This window comes from Equus quagga, chromosome 15 (genome assembly GCF_021613505.1).
Source record: "Equus quagga isolate Etosha38 chromosome 15, UCLA_HA_Equagga_1.0, whole genome shotgun sequence".
NCBI lineage: Eukaryota > Metazoa > Chordata > Mammalia > Perissodactyla > Equidae > Equus > Equus quagga.
Window position 1 is genome coordinate 12543623 of NC_060281.1, and position 21984 is coordinate 12565606.

The 21984-nt window shown below is 37.2% G+C and overlaps 1 protein-coding gene across 11 annotated transcripts in view; it reads right to left on the minus strand.

Moving 5' to 3' along the window:
• MLIP (muscular LMNA interacting protein) overlaps window positions 1–21984 on the minus strand; it is a 231919-nt gene that overhangs the window by 91638 nt on the left and 118297 nt on the right. For 10 of the 11 annotated variants that reach the window (XM_046641218.1, XM_046641217.1, XM_046641223.1 and 7 more), the window contains 2 exons: window positions 14867–16441; window positions 5864–5935 (listed from right to left, as the gene is read on the minus strand). In XM_046641218.1, coding sequence (XP_046497174.1) covers window positions 5864–5935; window positions 14867–16441 — 1647 coding nt within the window. The remainder of the gene's footprint in view (window positions 1–5863; window positions 5936–14866; window positions 16442–21984) is intronic. The other variant, XM_046641222.1, reaches the window with a different exon arrangement.

Below are 21984 nucleotides of genomic sequence, written 5' to 3' on the forward strand. Positions count from 1 at the left end.
ACATAGTAAATCTGACATTTAGAAGAAAATAGTTTCTGAGCTCAGCACTACATTATAATTAAGAGACAAGGACTATGAACAAGCATTGTAAATCAAAGTCGTTTGGGGAATATATGCCAGTAAATGGTAATAGGTGTTCTCCACCCAAAAAGAGCATCTCTGATGGAATTGCAGACTCTTAAGTCTGATATATTGACTCAGTCTAACCTGCTCTCTTTGGAAACAGGATTAAGTTCTAGAAATCTGAAGATAGATTGCACTCTAAATAGAGTTAGAAAGTAAACTGCTTGCAAAGAAAGAATAATCTAAAAGGGCTTGTAAACTTTTTGTAATGCCTAGACTATCTAATTTCAAAAATTTCATGGGTAAGTTACTGTATTTTAGTAATAATCAAATTCACCCCCCCCCCCAAATGATTCATGCTGAACCTCAGTGCTCCTATACTTTGTTAATCTGTCCAGCTATTTGGAAGAATAAATCCTTTGAGGACTACATAAGCCTTCTTTGATTTTCAGTCATTAATACAATGCCATCTGTCGGAGTGGAGGTAATCTCAGCAAAATAAACCTCACTTTGATTCTCTAGTTGGAGAGTCAGGTCTGAATAGTATTCAGATCTGAAGAAAAGGGGAAATGTACCCTGTAAGGCAGAGGGGCTTCCAGATAGATAAAAGTGCAGCTTCTTTAAGGAGCTAGGAATATTTATCCTTAGATTATTTTCTTAAGATTGGTTTAAAAATTTCAAGAATTGAGGAAATCTGCTTGGCGTTTTTAATCCCAAGATCTTCGGAGGGTTAAATGTCAGTTCCTCCCACACAGGAGGAAGGGAGTTTTTGCAAACCGTTTCAGCCAGTGTCACACATGTTCATCAAGTCTCAAAGGCAGGAGAATCCATCCTTTTCCTTCATTTAATCAAGGATATCAGAAGGGTGCTGCTTATTTCCAGCCAACACCTCCTTCACTATAATTCACCTCATCTCTTTCAATTACTCAAGGAATTGGGTTGGTTTGTAATCCCTCACTCACTTAAGTTTTCACAGAGCTAAGTCATTTCCAATTCCCTTTCAAAGTCTAAAACCAACTTACTTCCCTTATGGCAGAAGGTCCTTTCTATCTTCTCCATGGAAGTCAAACTGATGTGGCTTATTCTATTCGAAAGGAAGACTCTTAATTTATCATCATCCCAAATGTCATACACTAGGCCCCCTTATTTTTCAATAATCCTATGAGCAAAAATTTGCCTTAAAATCCTGTGGAATAAAATTGGAAATTTTAGAGACCTACCCAGCTGCAAACTAAATTAATTCATTCCATGAACATTTAACAAAAAACTACTATATTCTCTCAAATAGTTCATGGTAGAGAAAAAAAAACAACCAATAGGCATAATTAAACATGGTTTGGTAAGTGATTTAAAAAAGATAAGTGTGAGTTAGACAACTGGCTGAGGAGAACCAGTTACTATAGATTTGGGTCCTGGGCACTTCTCCATTGCCATAGAAATGGGGAACACATTCCTTTCTTGTACTGATCTAAATTAAGAGATGTCTCTCTAGTATAGGCCATATGCTAAGTTAGCAACCAGATTTAAATTTTTGAGACATGCAGAGCTCTTAAAATATTCTCACCCAAAGACATATGTTTAATTAGATTGGAGTTTGCCAACTCACGTTTTAAAAAATTAAACTGGCAATTCAGAATAAATTGACTTGACAACTGACAATATATCTCAAATCTTTACCTTTCTACTTTTACAGCACAGTTTTTACTATTGTCATCAAAATGGCTCTTCTTTATCTTCCTCCCATCACAAAAAATAAAATGATTTTTATCCTATAATTTTCATTGAAATAATTAATCCTATAATTTATATGTGCTATTTATAAAATTGAGCTACTCTAGAATTTTTCTTTCTTTCTTTCTTTTATTAATGTCAGACTGCATCTGGCTGAGCCACCAGTTTTTTTTGTTTTGGGGGACTTTGTTTGTTTGTTTGTTTGTTTTAGGAAGACTGACCTTGAGCTAACATCTGTTGCCAATCTTACTCTTTTTTTTTTCCTCCCCAAAGCCCCAGTACATAGTTGTATATCCTTGTTGTAGGCCACTCTAGCTCTTCTATGTGGGATGCCATCACAACACAGCCTGATGAGCAGTGTGTAGGTTCGTGCTCAGGATCCAAACCAATGAACCCCAGGCCACCGAAGCAGAGCACGCAAACCTAACCACTCAGCCATCTGGCTGGTCCCCGGATTTTTCTTTCAAAAACACGTAGCTTATGAATTAAATTTATCCTGAAAATGGCAGACAGTAATGCCACTTGCTGGAAAACAGTACCTAACCCTGGTCTGATTTTATCCTGAGGAATATTTGTGAGGAAAGGAACAGAGAACTTAAATTAGAGGAAAAAACGTATACTTTCATGGGAAAATATTAATTACTATGAGACAATAAAGATGCATATTATTTGATTTCATGGAGATAATTCTTCCTTCTTCTTTCTTTTCCTCAACACAGTTGCACAATAAAAATAATTTGCTTATTTAGAATATTAATATGTGCTCTTCAGTTTAATTTAACTTTTCACCTATTGCTATCTGACTCAGATGATAAGAAGAAATATTAAGCAGTAAGAGAGAGAGACCTTTAACATTCTCTGAAAAGGACAGCAGTACACACACTGAGACTAAAAACTAAAGTCCACATCAAAATTACTTTCTCTACAGAGCTCAGTATATCATTGAACATATTGTCATGTGGTCCGTGGACAGTCACAAATGCTGTTGGTCTGATTGCTTTGTTCCTGCTTTGCAATCTTGGAGGAAATGATTACTGGCAGGAGATTAAGCCAAAGATCCTGAAGCTAACAAGTTAAAATATGATGCCTTCCATTTATCTCTTCCTATAAAGCCTCTCGTGAAGACTCAAGCTACAAATGTTCCCTCCTAAATGTTCATGGGGAAAACAACCATAGTATACAGAATGAGCTATAAGTTTAAGCTTTGATGCAAACACTAAATTACAGAAGTACCAGAAACCTCATGTCCCCCACCAACAAAATGTACTCTTTTGAAAATTATGGGCTTCTTCTAGGGTGATTAAAGCTGAAACTAATCCAGTGATTCAATGACAGCTTAATGTCTGATTGGCATGGATGCCTATATTTCAATTTGGAGAAAATCTCACTTTTAAACATCGTATTATTTTTTAAAGTGATTCCGATTCCTCATTAATTATACTACATGCTATAAAACAGAATGTGGTATAAAATATCAACCATTGGTTTAATCTGGTTGGGGGAGAGGATTAACTGTTAAACTCTCTAAGACTTGAATTAAACCTGTTGCTTCTACCTTCAAGGCATGCCACAGCGTAGACACTAACCGAATGTTATACTGAGACGGCAGCTTCGCTCTACCCCTGAATTGTTGTGTTCTGGGTGATAGTAAAGGAATCTCAGAAAAGTTTCTGTGATTTAAAATATTCCAAGATATTAATTCTTCCCAAAATAGATGAATCTCTGATAGTTAGAGTCTTAATTTTCCCAACCAAGTCAGAAAGAATTCCCTTTGATTTCAATGGCATAGGATGAGTTCTATTGTGTAAACAGATGGGTAAAAAGGCCTAAATTACTAGATTTATTTTTCAAAACTACAACCACGAAGGGAGTAGCACAACATCATTCAAGAAATATTAGTGGAAATGAAAATAAACTCTCATAAAATCTTAGGATAACACTTTTGCTATTTAAAAATTTTTACAAAGTCAAGTTCCTTATTGAGGAACTTAAAAACATGGAATACACACCAAAATAAATGTGTAATTATACAAAAGCTTGAAAGTAAAAACAAACATCATGTCTTATCTTGTGACCTTTGAACAATTCAAATATTTATGATCCAAAAACAATTTATCTCAGCCAAGAGACAATTACCCACACTAGTGTTTATACAATAATCAATGCTTCCTAGAATAACATTATTTTAAGTTAGACATTATGATATTTACATGTTGCGCTAAAAATAAAAATAATAATTTTCCTAAAAAGTAGGTTTTATTCAAAATTAAAAACACAAAACCTCTCTTATATGCATTTGCATTAGGTTAAATACACAGCGATACCACCATATACATTTACAAAATGGGTTTGGGATGAAATTAGAAATTAAGTGAATGATTCTTCATTTTTAATGACTAATTAATAGATTACAGTCTCTAAAATCCATTTAACTGGAAGAGAAGGGAGCTGGTAGATAGAGACTCTGGAACCATAAACGACATCCAGCCTTATCTTACAAAAGTCTTTCAAGAAGAATTGTTATTATCCTAAATAGAAAACTAATATAGTGGTACTACATAGGTGCAGGGTAATAGGCTAGGTTAGAGGGGACAAGTATGATGGAAGGATACCATGATGCCACAGGCCCCTATTCTGTATGCCTGGCTTCTGAGGAGGAGAGTTTCTCCCATTTCTCTGAGGGCAGACACTGATGTCCATCTGAAATGTCCATCTGAAATGGGCAGAGGGTCTGTGTGAGGAAACACTGTCACTGTAACTCAACACAATAACCCCAGACAACAGGATAAGGGGCTACTGGTGGAAGTGCCACTTCCTGCATCCTCCTGCACCTCCCGGATCCTCCTGAGATCAGTGTTTGAGGCCCATCTCATCTTTTAATGAGCTATAAAAGGTATAAATTCAGAAGAGAAGCCAGAGAAAAAGCTGCTGATCTCCCTGCAGCCCAGTGACCTCTCAGTTCAAAGCATTCAGCCACATAGAGCACAGATTCTGGACCACATGTGGATAATTTGGAATTAGTTATCAAAGATAGATGATATAAGAGATGCTGCTCACTAATGTTCTTCTGTATGCTACTTAGCATTTCCCACTAACAATTCCTACCTTTTAAACAAGACATCATACAAAGGTTTTATTCCCAGATCACACTAAAATAACAAGAATGTAGATTCGTAAGCCAGTGGTCAAAATACCACCTGGTTGGCAAACATTAAAGTCCTGACAAAGGATAATAACAGTATCTGAAACACTATAATTACACAGAAAAATGGACTTAACACACTAAGCGATAAATTGCCTAAGTATCATAAAAATAACATATGAAATGAATAATTTCATAGATTTGGTAATTAATTTCACTTCGATTCTGATGTGATCCTCCATTTGGCCTTCATTTGAGCATATATAATGTGCTTATTAAACAAGAGGCTTTGATTTAATTTACCTACTGAAACAGAATCCTCTAATTTCATAATTAATAACTCTTAATAGCAAAGCAAAAATGCCCTGGAGCCATGTAAAAGCAGCTGGATCATTGGAACTGGTCTCAAATCCTCCCTTCCATTCATGGAGGTGGGATCAGAGGCTGATGGGAATAGGTAAAGAGATTTAGCCCATAATAGGATCTAAGTGGCTAAGTTGGATACTCAGCTAACATGTTTCCATCCTAGGGAAGCCACTATTAATCACAAGTCTCAACCAAGGTGGCCAGTTGCTTACATGTAACCCCATTTTACCTATACTCTCTTGATCAATGTGAACACAGCTGGAAGCTCTTGAATATAACAACCATTTAAAATGTCAAAGGACAAGGATTTATCCAAACCCAAACCCAAAGTTTCCCAGGGCTGCTTGAGAATGGATTGGACAACCCTAGGCTCATATGTAGCCTCTAGTGATGAATCAATGATGTCTCCAATTTATTCACCAAGATGCTTTCACCACATCATCCTAAATTAAGAGCAGCATTTTATTTTAGTAAAGACAGATCTTTAAAGCAGAAATTTTAGAAAACATAAAAATGACATTAGAAATATAACATTCACTCTTCTTTTAAGCCAACACTGACCTTCTGTTCCAAAAGCAATGTGTTTGTAGGGATTGCTGCAAAAGCCTTGTAGCTTGACTTGGTCTTGTATTGCTAGAATGGGTAACCAGAAAGCAAGAGTGGAGATGAAAAGGGGGAAGAATATGACATAGTTTTAGACTAGTTCTACCAAGTTAAACAAGTTATCAAACGAAGAAACCAGTTATTATGCTTGAACAACTTGTTTTCGACAGAAAAAATTAGCTCACCATGTTAATATTTTATTAGAATGAGAAGCAAAGAAATATCACAGTAAAAGATCAGCCTAGGGATTATAGGCAATTATTCACTATATAGTTTCAGAACTTAAAAACATCCATTTCTACAAAGTTAAATATAAATTTCTCATTAGCAGGATTCCCTCATAGGAGTACTAATCTATAAATGTGGGGGGTTTTGCTTGATTCTCAAAGGAAAGTGATTCTTTTTTATAGTGCCATAATTAACAAATATTATGCCAATAAATTTAATTGAACTCTTGATACATTCTCTTTCATCATTCATAAAAACAAAGAGCAGAATACATAAAATTTATCAGCAATTTTTAATAAGCAGAATATTTTGAACAGAAGTGATATCAGCAATTTAACTCCATAGTGCATAAACTAGAAAGCCAAGCTCTTGATCTTAAATTCATTTTTTTAAACCTCATCCTCATCTCCTGCACTTTCTAATACAGCAGTGTTAATTAATAGAATGATAAAACATCTTGGGTTTTAAGGAAAACAAAGTAATACAGTTCAGTTTTGTGGAGTATTTGGGGGAGAGGGTTCAGCTTGAGGAAGTTGTGGAAATCAGGATAATAAGCATAATCAAAAGCCCAGTTTTGATATTACTCTGGGTGCCAAGCTGCTTAACCAAGTTCAAGGCTCCCACCACTTCAAAAGCCCCTGTCTCAGGCAGCTTGCCCAGGGGCCCAGAGCCATTGGGAGATCAGCGCGTAGCCCAAGCTGGCTTAGTCCCCCGGAAAGCAGACCAAAGAGTCTACAGATGAAGATAGTGTAATCAAATAAAATAAAACCTTGAGTTTTAGGGATGTAATTGAAGTAACCTCCATTAAACTGGTGTGAGGAAGGTAAGAGGCTGACACATTCATTTTCCTTAGGAAGAAGTGGAACTAGAGAGAAACGAAAATGCCAGACCTGGAAGAAGAAAGCCTCAGGTCCCTTTGAGCCCTAAGTCTCTATATGCAGCTTGCATTGTTGTGGTCTCCAGACAACAACGTATTTGGATGAGGACTGAAAATGAAATGCCAGCTCTTCATGAGCAATAAGACAAATTACATACATTGCCTCATTTAATTTTACAGAAGCCCAACAACAAAAGACTCATTAGGAAGAGGAGAGGTGGTGAGGTCAGGTGACCTGTCTAAGACTACACACCAGAAACAGGTTTGGAACCCAGGCCTGCCTGGCTCCACCATCCATGTTTTCTCTATAGGATAATATTTTCTCCCAAAGAATATCTAAACGGACAAATAATACAGAATAAAATGTATCATTAACACTCCATGATGGTTTTATGGATATTTAATTGTAATATAGTCACAATAATAATAAAAATAGCTAACAATCACTATGATCCAGGTACCATTCTAAAAGCTTTATGTATATTCTCCTGATTATCACAACAAACCTATTAGGTAGATACTATCTTATATCCCTTTTACATATGGAAAGTAAAGCACAGAGATGTTAAGTAACTTATCTAAGATCACTTAGAGCTAGAAAGTCACAGCTGGGATTTAGACGCACGCTCTTGAGTTCAACTGTGAGCTTCTCTACTATATGCCCTGGCCTCTCATTTCAGGACATATAATCATTTATAATCCTTGTTCTCTTATCCCCAGCTGCCCTAAAGAATATAGCTGGAGAAGCCTATACAGAGATATATCTTGCTATTGCACACAAAATGCCACAGAATCTTAGAATCAGAAGCAATGGTGAAGGCCATCTGGTTGAAACCTCTCATCTAAGACATGAATCTCTCTGATCCTCTGTTCAGCCACCCCCTGAACACTTGCCTACCTCCCAAGGCAGCACATTTAGCTCTAATTGTTGGAACTGGAAAACAATTCTCCCTTATACTGAGCCAAAATATGCTTCCCACTGACTTCTCCATCGGTTCCTATTTCTCCCTCCTTGGAGTCATGACTCGTGCTAAGAGCTCTCTTCTGCATGATAGTCACATGGCTGTTTCCACAAACGCCCTCCTTACCGATCCTCAGCTAAAGAATTTCACTATCCTCATCACTTGCCTCTGTCAATATTCCTTTAAATTTTTAAAAAGTGTGTGCTTAGCTAGATGTGCTTTAACACAGAGTAGAATATAATCATCACCTCCATGTATTGACAATAAACTCAATTAGTACAGTGAAAATGATAATAATTGGAATTGTCTCCCTGGTTTTTGTGGTGAGTTTAGAATACACAAGAGAGTGAAGTTGGAGTCATTTCATATTGTTGTTTCACATTAAACGTGCTGTCACCCAAAATCCCTAATCTTTTCATCTTTTTTTAACATTTGTTGAAATTAAACTCCATCCTGTAGTTATGCTTTTTTCTCTAGATCCAAAAATACTACTTTATGTATTATCTCTATCCAATTCCATCTGATTAGATCTGGCTTGTCATTGTAAACTATGAAGATAAGAATTTTTATATTATTTCATGAACCATCTTGTTAAGCATGTCATTTTTATCTTCATTCAAGTCACACACCACGTAGAGGGAGCTCTTGCCTACTGGGTTCTGCCAACTTGGGTTTGGCCAACATCGAGACATGCTGTAAGTCTATTTAGATACGGCAGTTTAACAAATGGATTCATTCAACAAAATATTATTCAGTTTCTACTTTGTGACATGCATTGCTCTAAATATTGGAAATACAGCAGTGAACAAAACATACAGAGATTTTACTCTCTAGAGCTTACATCCTAATGAACAGAGACAAACTATAAACAAATAAATAAGAAAGCAAAAGACAAGTCATAGAGAAATAAATAATACGCAGAAAATCGAAATAGAATGATGGGATAGAGAGTGACCTTGAGGATGCTTCAGACTGGGCACTCAGAACAAATGTGAGTTCACAGAAATATGTCATTATATGTCACATATTCCCCCCCGTTCTTGATATGCTGAAAGACATCACAAAGGATAGAACTTGGAAGGCATTCAATAAATGTCTTGCTTGAAGAAAATGTCTGACTTCCAGTTATAACTGTTTTTGTAAACATTCACAAACTAAGAATATAGGCCATAATTTTCAGAATTTATCATTTTTTGTGTGAAAAATGGAACATATGGTTCATTCCTTTTTTCTGGTACTCTCTTACTTCCTATCATTTACAATAGTTTTGCAATAGAAAGAAAAATTTCATCTGTTTTGAGATACAATTTATCTAGACCAGGAGATATGAACTTATTCAGAACTTGTTCTTTCTCTTTCCTCATCTGTCTTAGGCTTTATGCTTCTCTGAGACATATGCAGTATTTCCTTCTCAGTCTGAAGATCATTCTTGTTGCCATAAGAGATATCTTTTCAGTTCACTATATTTCCACTGGGTTCTCTTTCCAAAATTCTAATTTAGAACATATTTCCTCTTTAGCATTTCAAGGCTTCCAGGTGTTAAACCAAATTCATTGGTTTCCCTTCCTTGGTTTAAAATTATAAATCACTCTAGTCAAGGTAATTATAACTTAAATAATAGCCTGTAGTATTACAGGCTGGAATCACTATCAGCTAATCATAGACGGGAAAAATGACCAGCGTGCCCCTGAATCTAGCAAAAAATTCAGTAATACCTATTGTATCTCTCCAATTTGTAATCTATGCTTTCCATCAACATTTAATACATATTTAATACATATTTCATACATATTTCTTGAATACCCATTACATGACAGGTGCAGGGCCAAGTTTAGGTTTAGAAAAGGAAATGACATTTTAGTACACAAGTTTATCAGAGCTAACCCTACTCATAGGCAATACTAGATATTGCAACATAAATCCTGAGCATGAAGGTGGGGACAGCAAGAACATATTCTCCCCCTTCAGGAAATGCTCCCCACCACTGTCCTACCCCCCAATGCTGATGTATAAAATTCCACCACAGGCTCCAGTAATAAAGACCCATGAAATCTCAAAATGAACTATCCTAGTTGCCCTGAGAATTAGGAATTTGAACTCACAGTTACACTTTAAGTACAGGTGAATGGCAGACTCTCAGATTACGTAAACAACAAGAAGAGAGAACCCTGGTGAAGAGCCTCCCTACCATCGTGGCCAACCTCTCCTTCCAGAAGCATCCATGAGAAACGAGAGCATCACTCTAAATGTACACTTCCTGCTCCTCAGTGAGCATGCCTGCACAGCCTGCGTCAGAATCTCCCTGAGATGAAAGCTCACCCTCTTATAGCTTATTCTTCACACAGCAGCCAGATAGATAAGATTGTGTCAATTACCTATTCAAAACCCTCCAATGGCTTCCTGTCTCACGCAAATTAAAAATCAAAGACTTAGAAGTGGCCTACACACCTCCAGGACTCAGCTCCCAGTTACTTCTCCCTCTGACAACCTCAGTGTTCCCTCACTCACTCCACTCATGACACATGGGCTCCTTCAACTGTTCTTTGTAACTGCCCCGCCCTCTCTGGGCTCAGGGATTTGTCCTGATGATACTCTCTTAAGAAGCCTCACCTCCCAGGATGTCACCTTCTCAAAGAATTCTATCTTGACCACGCAATACAAACTCGTGACACCGTCCCTTACCCTGCTATACTTTTCTCCATACCACTTATGACCTTCTAACGCACAAGAAAATTTACTTACTTGGGGGAAGGGGGAATATTGTTTGATTATTTCTCTTCCACCATAGGATATAAACTTTCTTTGAGCAGGCATTTTTGGCAATTTTATTTGTCGCAATATCCTCACAACTTTGAAAAGTGCCTTGTACATAACAAGCACTCACTACATATCTATTGATTGAATGGATGATTTGTTTGAACCCAGATTAACTATTTTAGCTCATGGAGGTACATTCCATATTGCTCATTTCCCAGATTACATGTGGATCAGCAGAAATGCAGAAAATCATCTAGAGACTGTTGCCACCAAGTTTCTAGTGTGATGTATTTCGAAATGTTTTGATGCCTTAAAGGAATGAGAGTTTGTAAATAAAACGCCAGCTATAAAAGTTCATGAAATATCAAAAAGCTCCAAACTGACTCTCTAAACAAGCTATGTGTCCAAACAGCTTTAAGGCCAGAGCAGGCACACCACTGCAGCCCTCACAGATAGAAAAGGGCTTCAGACCATCTTTAGTGAGTGGCAAAATGTGTAAGGTTTTGATGTAATGGCCATCCCAAATTCCCAAATGGGACATCACCATAACTCACTAAGCTAAAAATTTAAACTATTTTATAAATGAAGACAAAATATATTGGGAGCCCAAATACAACTCCATGGATTACTTTTGTGATATTCAGCCTCTCCCATGGGAAAAAAATATCTCAGACAATAGAGATGTTGATGAAAGAGTAGCCTGAGAAACTTTCAGGGAGATGCCCATCCTGTCTAGGGCCATGATTATAATGTGAAATATTTTTAAACTATATCTGAAATTAAAATGTATGAATTATATCCTGCTAATGCAAATAGATTCAGAACCTTGAGATTCTATCTATGAAAAAGAAACATCAAACATGCTTTATACCTGAATTTAGCTCAGCCATTCTAGCTGTTCCATTTTATTTTAATATCAAAGGACAGTAGGGCCCAGGCTTTGAACTAATATCCTTCAAGAATTCATGTTTTAATTTGATGGCCATCTGTATTCTGGGACCTCTCCTTTCAGGATCAGGCACTGAGTGAAGCTGATCTCAATCGGAAGTGCTTTGACTTCAAAAAGAGCCCTGTAATCCAAGCGGATTAGCACCACAGTGGAAGGAGCAAGACAAGAAACAATCCATAAAAGCATAGAAATTCTTTGATATCCCAAAGCTTTTGTCTAATTCCTCCTATCAATCTATAAAATAATCTTAGCAATTTAAACAAAGCTAGTCAAACATCGAAAGAAATTGGGATAAGATTTATCTATTCCAGCATCCATTTTAATGAGTTTTTTATACTCGTTACAATTTCTGCAAATAATGGTTTGCAATAAAAAAAAAAAAGCAAGAAAAAAGGCTTTTACTTGGAGAGACAATATCAAGCAGCAAGGAGGAAATAAATATAACAAAGGACAGCATGTCTCAGAAAGAAATTATTTTTGTAGAAGTTATCATGAATTTTACCCATTATAAGAAACAAAGGAACAGATAAAATTAGATAAATTATAACCATTCTTCATATTTTCATGCTCATCAAATTTATTGTGCATTTCTACAAGCTTGAATTTTGTTAACTTGGAAAGAACGAAAATAAAACAAAAAATGTAAAGCAAATGCTGAAAATTCTTCAATATGGAAAGCAGTGAGGGAGCCGGGGAAGAACAGGTCTTCAACAATCTTCATTTTAGGACAAAAAAGGACTAGACTTTATCAGAAGCCCCTCTGGGCTCACCCTCCTCTAACTCTCCAAGAACAGGACAAACATGAACAAAGCAGAGTGAACCACAAACAGTAACACTTCGCAGAAGCCTCTGGACTAAAGCCACTTTTCACAAAGAGAAGGAATAATGTAAGCATACGGCAGCGTGGTTTACAAACTAATTGTTAATAAATTCAGGAAACAGTAATGTTTACATCATCAGGGGTTTTTTTAATACACCATAAGGGAACTCCATAAACACACATATGTATGGAAAAGATAATCACCAGGTCATTTTACCTCAAATAAATAAGATTTTTAAACTTAGAATTATAGAAAAAGTTAGATTTTTCTCCATCCCATTTCCTTTGAAAGTATAAAATACAAGGACGTAATAATCTCTAAGAATACATTTTTAAAATAACCCAAATATTATATAAATTAGTAATTCTGATCATTATTCCATAATAATGATGATTTCCTTCATGAGAATTATTAAATCAGGCTAAAATGATAATTAACCTGAGTAACTGCTTTGTGGCAATAACTCATAGTAGTAAAGAACACGACTTTCAGAATCACCAGACTTAAATTAACAGAAATGTCGCTCTGCCAGTACAAGATATGTGACCTGGGCAAGTTAGTCACTGAATTTCAGTTTCTTCGTGTATAAAATGGAGAAAATAATATTACCAACCTCATATGGTCATAAAAATTAACTGACACAGTCCCTTTTAATTAATTTTTAACTATTCTATATAGCTCCTAGGACAGTTCATCACAGAAAGCATTTGATATCTGTTACTGTAATTACCATTACTAATATCAGTATTCGATGATAAAGTCAATCTTCTTAGGTCTCCACATCTACTCCTCTGGGATCTTCTGTATATTTGGTCATGTTGTTTACCGTTTCTGAAATGCCAACTCCTTTCCTCTTCATTAAGCTCAATCTTAAACATTTCTGACAGGCCTGACATTTATGATAACTTCCCTCACTAACCATATCCCATAATAATATTTCTATTATAGGGAATTCAGTGAACAATTACATATAATCTGTATTACATCATGTTAATATTGCCTTATATTTGTTTCCTAGCTTTATTGTATATTTAATAACTATATATAGCTTCTTCACATTATGTGTATGTATATTTTTTCCTGCTGAATAGAATTTATTTTTTTAAGACAAAGAAGTCTCTCTTAAGTTCCTTAAAAAAACACATACATCCCCCAAAAAGTTAGTATAGTGGTGGGATACAGTAGGTGTTTAACGCATGCTTTTTAAGTTGAATTGTAATACAATGTCACTAACAAGATCCTGTGGGCTGTTTTATCTTTCCCATCTTAAGTTCATCATCCAAACAATGACAGAGATGGACCCGATCTCCATGGTACTTGGAAGCTCTAAAACTACGTTGTTTCAATGCACTGAACTGAAAATCCCAATCCTTCCTAATACAGGCACTTTCATCATTTTATTTTATTTTATTTGTACAACAACTAAATTCTGGGTGTATGAGATCCACATCCTAAATTATTTAAGAAGAGCTGGGCAGCTGGCATCTCTAGAGCAGAGTTGCCTTCCACCAGGAGAAATGAAGTCTATGGGTCAATCCTTCAAATGTTTCCCTTCTCATATTAAAATAAACACCAGTTTCACATCCTTGCTCAATAGGTTGATTCAGAGCATTTAAAAGCCAATATTTCTCCTCTCTTAATTCCATTTTCTTATACCCAGCCTGTCTACCCTTTCTGTACTTCATAATTACTAAGTGTGTAGTGTTTACAATAAATCAAATAATTTTCACATATAAAGAAAACTTCTATTCCCTTTTACCCCGTATGTATATAACTAAATCCATGCTGATTTAGCTTGAGTTATGGGGAGCAATAAAGAAATGAACCTGGTAGAAGGGGAAGAAAATTAACAATAGTAAATGAATGCTGGCAAAGGAAATAGAAAGTTTTCAAATTAGCTTGGCAATAATACGGGCCTAAATCTAAGATAATATTCCATTTTACACTAATCCTGTCTACTGTTCTATCAGTATAGGATATTTTGATGAATAATAGGGTCCATGTTGTTAAATAATCAGAAATGTATCATATTCCCAAAGCTCAAGTAGTTGCTTTAAATTCCATTTTTGGGATCAATGATATAACTCATATTACGCCTGGAAAAAAAATGCCCATGGAGCCACAGATTTAAGAAGTTACCATAAGAGAAGGATTTGCAAAATCAAAGAATTTTACAGAGACATGCACAATTTTAAACAGATTATAATTCATCTCCACATTCAAATATACCAAATCCTAGCTCCTCTTGAATTTTCTCTACCTCCTGTAGCAGCAGAATGAATATCATAACTACCGATTTTTCCCCTGGAAAAAAGATTCCTCCATATCTCAAAATAAGCATGCACCATGCAACGTGCAAAAAAATACCTTGGGTTTCTGAGTTTCAGGGCCTGTTGATATGGACAATGCCCAAGGTGAAATCAGCTCCTCCGTTCTTGTTAGAGAGATGGGAGGTGATGGGGTTGAAACAGATGACCTGTGGTCCGCTATTGAGCTTTCAGATTTCCCAAGTCTTGAAGGCAAGGTACCACTGCCACAATTTGGGTGCAGTGCCGAGGGACTGAGCTGGAGTGCCTGGGAGGGAAGATAAGCACGAGCGGGAGGGGAGGGCCCCAATTTGGGAAGAGAGGCAGAGCTAGCACTGGAGACAAGGGGTGAAGGAGGAGCTGGAGGATTCTGCCCCTGGCCGGATAGCTGTGGTGAAGCTTTCTTGGATCTGTTTATGAGATTTGAAAGAGCTGGGGAAGGATGGAAAGATTTCTCTGGAGAGGAGAGTGTGGCTCTTTGGTTAGTGGGAGGAGATAGAGAAGATAACGTAGAGGAGGCTGACTTAGAAGGATGTGTGTAAATATTTGTGGGCTTTTCTAGACCCCTGAGGTCAGTATCCTGTTTGCCCTTCCAAGAAAGAGGAGAAAAGCTTGGTGGAACAGGAGGAAGACCTGCAGGACTCGATGTATTGGTTTGGAGCAGGGAGAGCGTTGGATTGCTCTTTGAAGAAGTGGGTGATGGTGTTTTCTCTACATTCAAAGAAACAGGGCTGCTACCGACATGCTTTGTGGGAGAAAGGGACGGTGCCTGAGATGGGGGAACAGATGTGGTGAAAGAAGGTAAGTGAAAGGATTGCTGGCTAAATCCAGAAACCTGGTGTTCCCTTTGATCTGGAGATCCGGCTCTCAGGGAGCAACTCGAGAGAGATTTTTTAGGCGTGGGTAGGGTTTCCTTCACTCTTTGATCTAGTGTGAGTGTGGAAGAAGCCAGGGAGTTGAGAGAGAAAGTGGGACAAGATGCAGGGGAAAAGGGTCTTTGGTGAGAAGGGTTTGACTTGAGCATAGCAGTGAGGAGGGAAAGCCGAGAGGGCACCTGGGATTTCACTCCTGACTTTGAGAGATTTCCACTAGACGACACTTGGCTACAGATAGTGGAAGAAGAGCCGTGGAAAGAGGAAGTAAACGGTTTCGGACTTGGAGAGAGTGAATGCGTGACAATACGGACTGGTATGTAGGAGGCTGAATTCGACTTCAGAGAAGCACCGGAGGATGGTGAAGGAGAAGAGGTTCTCGGACTCTCTCTGGGGCTAGGGACATGCGATGTTAAAGTTGTCTTCTTCAGAACTTCGGACGTCAGTCCATGTTTTTGATCGGCTGCACTTGGACTGGATAAATTAGAACCTGATAACTGAGTGGAATGGGGAACCTGTAACGTCGAGGAGGTGCCCTTCGATGCAAAATAGGGTGAAGAGTGAGCGGAAGTTTGAAAATACGTTGCTGTTTCTTCCACCAAGGCCCCACTGACATCCAGCCTCCTAGTGTGGAACTCCTCTAGGACAGAGGCTCCGTCGAGGTTAACTGGGTCAGGTGGTGTTTTCTGATTAGTTGGAGAAACAAAGGAGAAAGCAGGTGGTTTACAGGCAAGCTGCTCAGAGGTAGTGGGAGAAGAAGTTAACTGGAGGAAAGAGAAATAGACAGATTGTAATGGGACATTATTTGTGAAACTGTCAAAATATTCTTGTCACTTGTGTGTTTATGCAAACAGTCCTTCTATTAGTTTACACAAAAAGAGGCACCTTAAACCTCCATCAAAATGGGAGAAATTCTGTTTCGCTAATGAGGCATTGCTTCGAATTTGAAATAAAATATAAATAAACTGTAAAGTACTATATACTATACCTCATTTATTCCCCAGACTGAACATCAATATAAAATTGTATTTGCATGTTTCCATTTGGAAAATAATTTATTGACAAAACCTAAAATAGTTATCTTAATTTGGAATTGTGTGATTTGCAGATTTATATCACCATCAGTATAAATTTCAACATTCACTTTGGGAAATGAAACAGATTTTCTTCCATTGTAAGAATATAAACCATAATATAATAATAATGACTACAATCCTTACAAAATTTAACAGTTTCAAGTTTTTAAAATTCTTAAAACTTCCACTATTCCTACATATTGTAAACCTGAAAAAAAACCCAGAATTCAGAAGATGCAGAGCCGAACAATCAACATACAATGATAAGCTGAGAGAGTGAAAGCAAAGTGCAAAATAGAGAGGAAGTTTTAGCTTATGAAAAATATTTTCCCTAATTACTTGCCAGCATGAACATATAACAAATGATTTGGGTTATGCTGGAAGGATTGGGGACTCTTTCATATCAAAAGAAGCCCAAGTGCTTTACAGATGTAATCTGCCTGAAACTGTGCAACCCACAAATCCCACATCAAATAAAAAGAAAATTAAGAAATAATGTATCATTTTCAAGAGAGACGAGGGAGAGCCTGTGGAATAAGTGGGTGTAAGTATTCCTGTGCTATTGGGAAAATCATGCAGTACGTTCAGACAAGTACTGAAATTATACATGATTCTAAAGCCAAATCTTTTAAACAGAGGTTCCCCTTCAAAATTATTGATGTGATTCTATCAATTCATAAAAGAAAGGAAAGGAAAATACTTGTGTCTAAGAAAGAATTTATGGAATATCAGTTACTCAAAATATTAATGAATATTTTAATAAATATTCAATAATATACAATATATAAAATATATAAATATATGTAACATATAAAATAATATATATATTGCATTACCTAGCAGGAAAATGTATGACTATAACAATTAAACTTTGCAAAGCCTTGGTTTACAAATTGGGTAAATGGTATTTCTGGATTTTGCTTTATAACATATAAAGAAGGTATCCATCAGACCTATTGTAAAGATTTTCATATCATACAATTTTGAGTTCTAAAAATATTTAAAACTGATAAATTCAAACAACTCATCCCAAACTTCTAAGTTTCTGAGCAAACATACTCAAAATATTCCTTTCTTTTTATACGTAAATTCATATGTTTATTTGCAAAACAGAATTCTTCCCACATAAATAATATTTGAATAACATAACCCAGAATATCCAAAAATCAGCGATAATTGAAAATCAAGCAGAATTCAATCAAATTGAGAAAGAAAGCTCAACAATTCCATGATATAAGCTTTACTTAGAAACAATTCTGCTTAGCCAGTGTTTATATAACTGATTCCTATGATGAGCCATAAATGAAAGATCTTCTCTAACTATTGCCAATGGTTGGTCTCTCTTCCCAGAAGGAATGAAGAAATTTCAAGGCTATGTATAGGGTGTCTTTGCATGTTATGCCACAGCTTTGGGTAAAGAATTTTATAAATCAATGATATCAGCCACAAAAATCCCACTACCTTTTCAGTCATGTTTCCAAGTAACTTCAACTAATATGACAAACTCACTAATTCAGCCTTGCTATCCACCAAAGTATCATGGTAAAATCCTGGGGCCATAAGTTTGAGGATCTCACTCAGAGGAAAAGACTGTCCCCTCCAACTTCCTCAAGACTGTGGCTTCTAATTGCCAAACATCCTACTACATTAAGTCATATTTTACCTCATATAAGTAACTCAGAATGTTACTGTACTTTTTAATAGTTAATTATTGAAAAACTTCTAAGAGAAAGACTCTGAAAAGTCTAAGAATGTTTATTTTGTTTATATTAATCTAGATATAATTTTTATTACATTTTCCTATTCAATGTAAGTATTTGCAATGTATTTGTTTCTAATTTGCAAGTACATCTTGATGTTAGCTTAATTTATACTAATATAAAACGTGGCCCCATATTCTTATAAAATTCCCAGGAGCGAGGAATGCATTTTTTTAATGAAAAAGCTTCAATTTTCCTGAGTTCCTCTCATTAATAAGTTTACAAAAAGAGGGGCTAAAGACTTGAAGAATTTTATGCAGAAAGAGTGGATACGCATCAAATGCTCAGTCAAGTAGCTCAGAAGAGGACCTTCATCCCACCTCTTCCCTGTAAATCCCTTAATGCTGATAATAAACTTCTCTGTTGATATCTATAAATGACTTCCATCCCTTCATCCTCTCCCATCAATGACCCCTTGTGCTGTACTCTAGGCTTGTTATTGATCATTTTAATTCATTTTCCCTGAAGCCTGTTCTCCATCGTCTCCATGATTTATTTCAACCTGATCTTTGTTGACTTCTTTGCTTCAAACACCTCTTGAAAGCCACCCCTGACTGTTCTCCAGTCCCCAGCCCTCTTCTGATTCCTTGAGCCCCCTTACCACACACCTCCTCCAAAGTCATTCTCAAAACTCTCTTATCCGAGAAAGACTATCCTGAACTCTAGAATACGTTCACAATAATCTCGGTAACAGACAATGCTCGCAACGTTCTGCTGTTATCAAGTGGACAATCTTAATCATCAATCCACCCTCGGATCCTGTATGCTGGAGGCCAGCAGTTATTTTAATAACCAATCTCTATTGTGGAGCTGCCTTGTAATTTTAGTCAATTTAAAATTAACTGCTCCTGCATATATTCGTTTTTTTCCCAATGTGTGTATGAGATTTCAAAGCATCTGAATAAAAACTAAGTTGATTGATCTGCTCCCTGTTGCTTTGAATATTTCCCAAGATTTGGACAGCACCAGATGTTGTTTTCACATGTTGTTCTCTTCTTCCTGAATCTGTAGGCATCTCTAGATTCCTCTCTGCCCTCACATATAGTCATTGCATTATGGCAGCTTGGCCTCTTAAATTTACTGATTGATCAGTCCTCTTCTCACTGATGGACACTTATAATATCACTGGGAAGATTCCCAGAATTCTGAACAATTTAAATAATCTTTCTGGTATTCCTACTTCTAGTTGCACCCCATTTAACCTATCATCAGTTTGACCTTTTAAAATCTCATCAAAGTATATGTACATTCAAGATGTCATCAGTGCTTTCTCCGTGTCTACCATGAACTAGATCTTTCCTTCACGACAGAGCCCCTCTCATGCTATCCAGTCTCATTTCCCTCATTCCCCGCTATTTTGCATTTTAGGTTTTAGTAATACTTTGTTCGATCTCAACCTTCTTGCCAATATTGTCAACACTCCAGCCATCTTGTTCTCTCACCCATCCACTTGGCAAAACTTCATTCTTAAATCAAGCCCACCAACTGCCATTATGTTCCTAGACTTAGTCTACTTAGAGCTGCTATAAAAAAAATTTAACACAACTCTGTTGATTGGCAGGGCCACTGAACTTAATTTATGAACTTGGTCTGTACAAGGGCACCAGCAGAGAGTGGGGCCGAACTTCCTTGCACCTATGCAGAGGGGGTACCCTTCTCTAATTCACATAAAGGCTGAGTGAGGCACTGTGGACTGGTGCCATCATAAATTTAGGGTCTATAGTCTCAGCTGGGCCCTGTCCCTCTCAGCTTTTTTCTTGGGTTTATTTTTTTTTCTTTTCTTTTCTTTTCTTTTGACCTCAGCTGCCTCTTCTAGTCTGAATAACAGCTTTTATGCAAAGTTAACACTCTCCACAAACCCTTTTCCCACCACTTCACCCACTGTACTCAACTGATGACCTCCATTCCTTCTCTCCAAAGAAAACTGAGATTATCAGGAAAATCTAATTTTTCTATAGGTTTTTTTTTTTTAGGAAGATTAGCCCTGAGCTAACATCTGCCACCAATCCCCCTCTTTTTGCTGAGGGTGACTGGCCCTGAGCTAACATCCATGCCCATCTTCCTCTACTTTATATGTGAGACGCCTACCACAGCATGGTGTGCCAAGTGGTGCCATGTCCGCACCCAGGATCCAATCCAGCAAAGCTCAGGCCGCCGAAGTGGAACATGTACACTTAACTGCTGCCCAATCGGGCCAGCCTCTAATTTTTCTAGGTGTATCCTCATTCCCTTTCCTTTGTTCTAAGGGAAAATGATGGCTTTTCAATTGTTAAAAGGTAAATTTTCCCTATGTACTCTGAATCCCAGTAGCCCTTGCCTTCTTAGGGATCTCATTTGATCAGTTATCCCCATATGCTTTGTATCCAGCCTTTTTCTTTTTTACTAGCTCTCTTAACCTAACATAAATATAAAGTAGAATCCTTCCAACCTTTAAAAACATAATAATAAATATTGTGTAGTGGATTGTAAAAATGCCCACCATCCTCAGGTCTTTTCATTAAAAACACAAAGTCCTTTTGCTCATTCCTTAATCTCAAGTGGTCATATGATTTGTTTTGGCCAGTGGGACATTGGCAAATGTGATACAAGAAACAGTGACTAGAAAAGCACCTGTGCATTGGAGCTTACCGGCTTGCTGAGTGCCAAACAGCGCCATGACGTGAATGAGCTCAGGACGGTCTACTGAGAAATCGCAAGACCACATCTCAGCTAACTAGCCACCAGACAGCTAACCACTTCTAGCCAACCCAGCAGCCAATTGCAAACATACAAGTGAACCCCAGCAAAAATCAGCTGAGCCTGATCCAGATCTATGGAACCACCCAGCTGAACACAGCTGAATTGTTGACCTGCAGATTTTTGAGCTAAATAAATGGTGGTTGTTTGAAAACAGTAAATTTTGGCATGGTTTGTTAAGCAGCAAAAGCTAACTGATAAAAACACATGCACACATGTGCACTAAGATCTTTTCAGATCTCCCATAGTTACAGACCCATGTTGTTTTCTTCTCAGTCATGTCTGTACCACACAATCATTGTATTGATTTCCATACTTCTTGCGGCCAGCACACTCTACAGTAACTTACCAAAGAGTCCCACCCTCGTATAATCCCCTCCTCTTGAGTGTGGGTGGAAATTGTGACCTGTTCCTAAGAAAATCTGGCATAGGTGAAGGGATATTGCAGATGTAATTAAAGTCCCTAATCAGGTGACTTTAATTTGATCAAACAGGAGATTATCCTGTGTGGGCATGACCAAATCAAATGAGCTCTTGGAAAGAGGGTCAAAACATTAGAGATCAGAGTAGCAAAGACTCTCTTTCTCTGTTACCAACTGTAAGAAGCAAGCTGCCGTGAATTATACAGCCTCAACGAAACGCAATTCTGCCAGTAACCCGAGGGAGCTTGGAAGCAGACCCTCCTCTAGGGGAGCCTTCAGCTCAGAATGCAGCCTGACGTCTTGATTTTGGCCT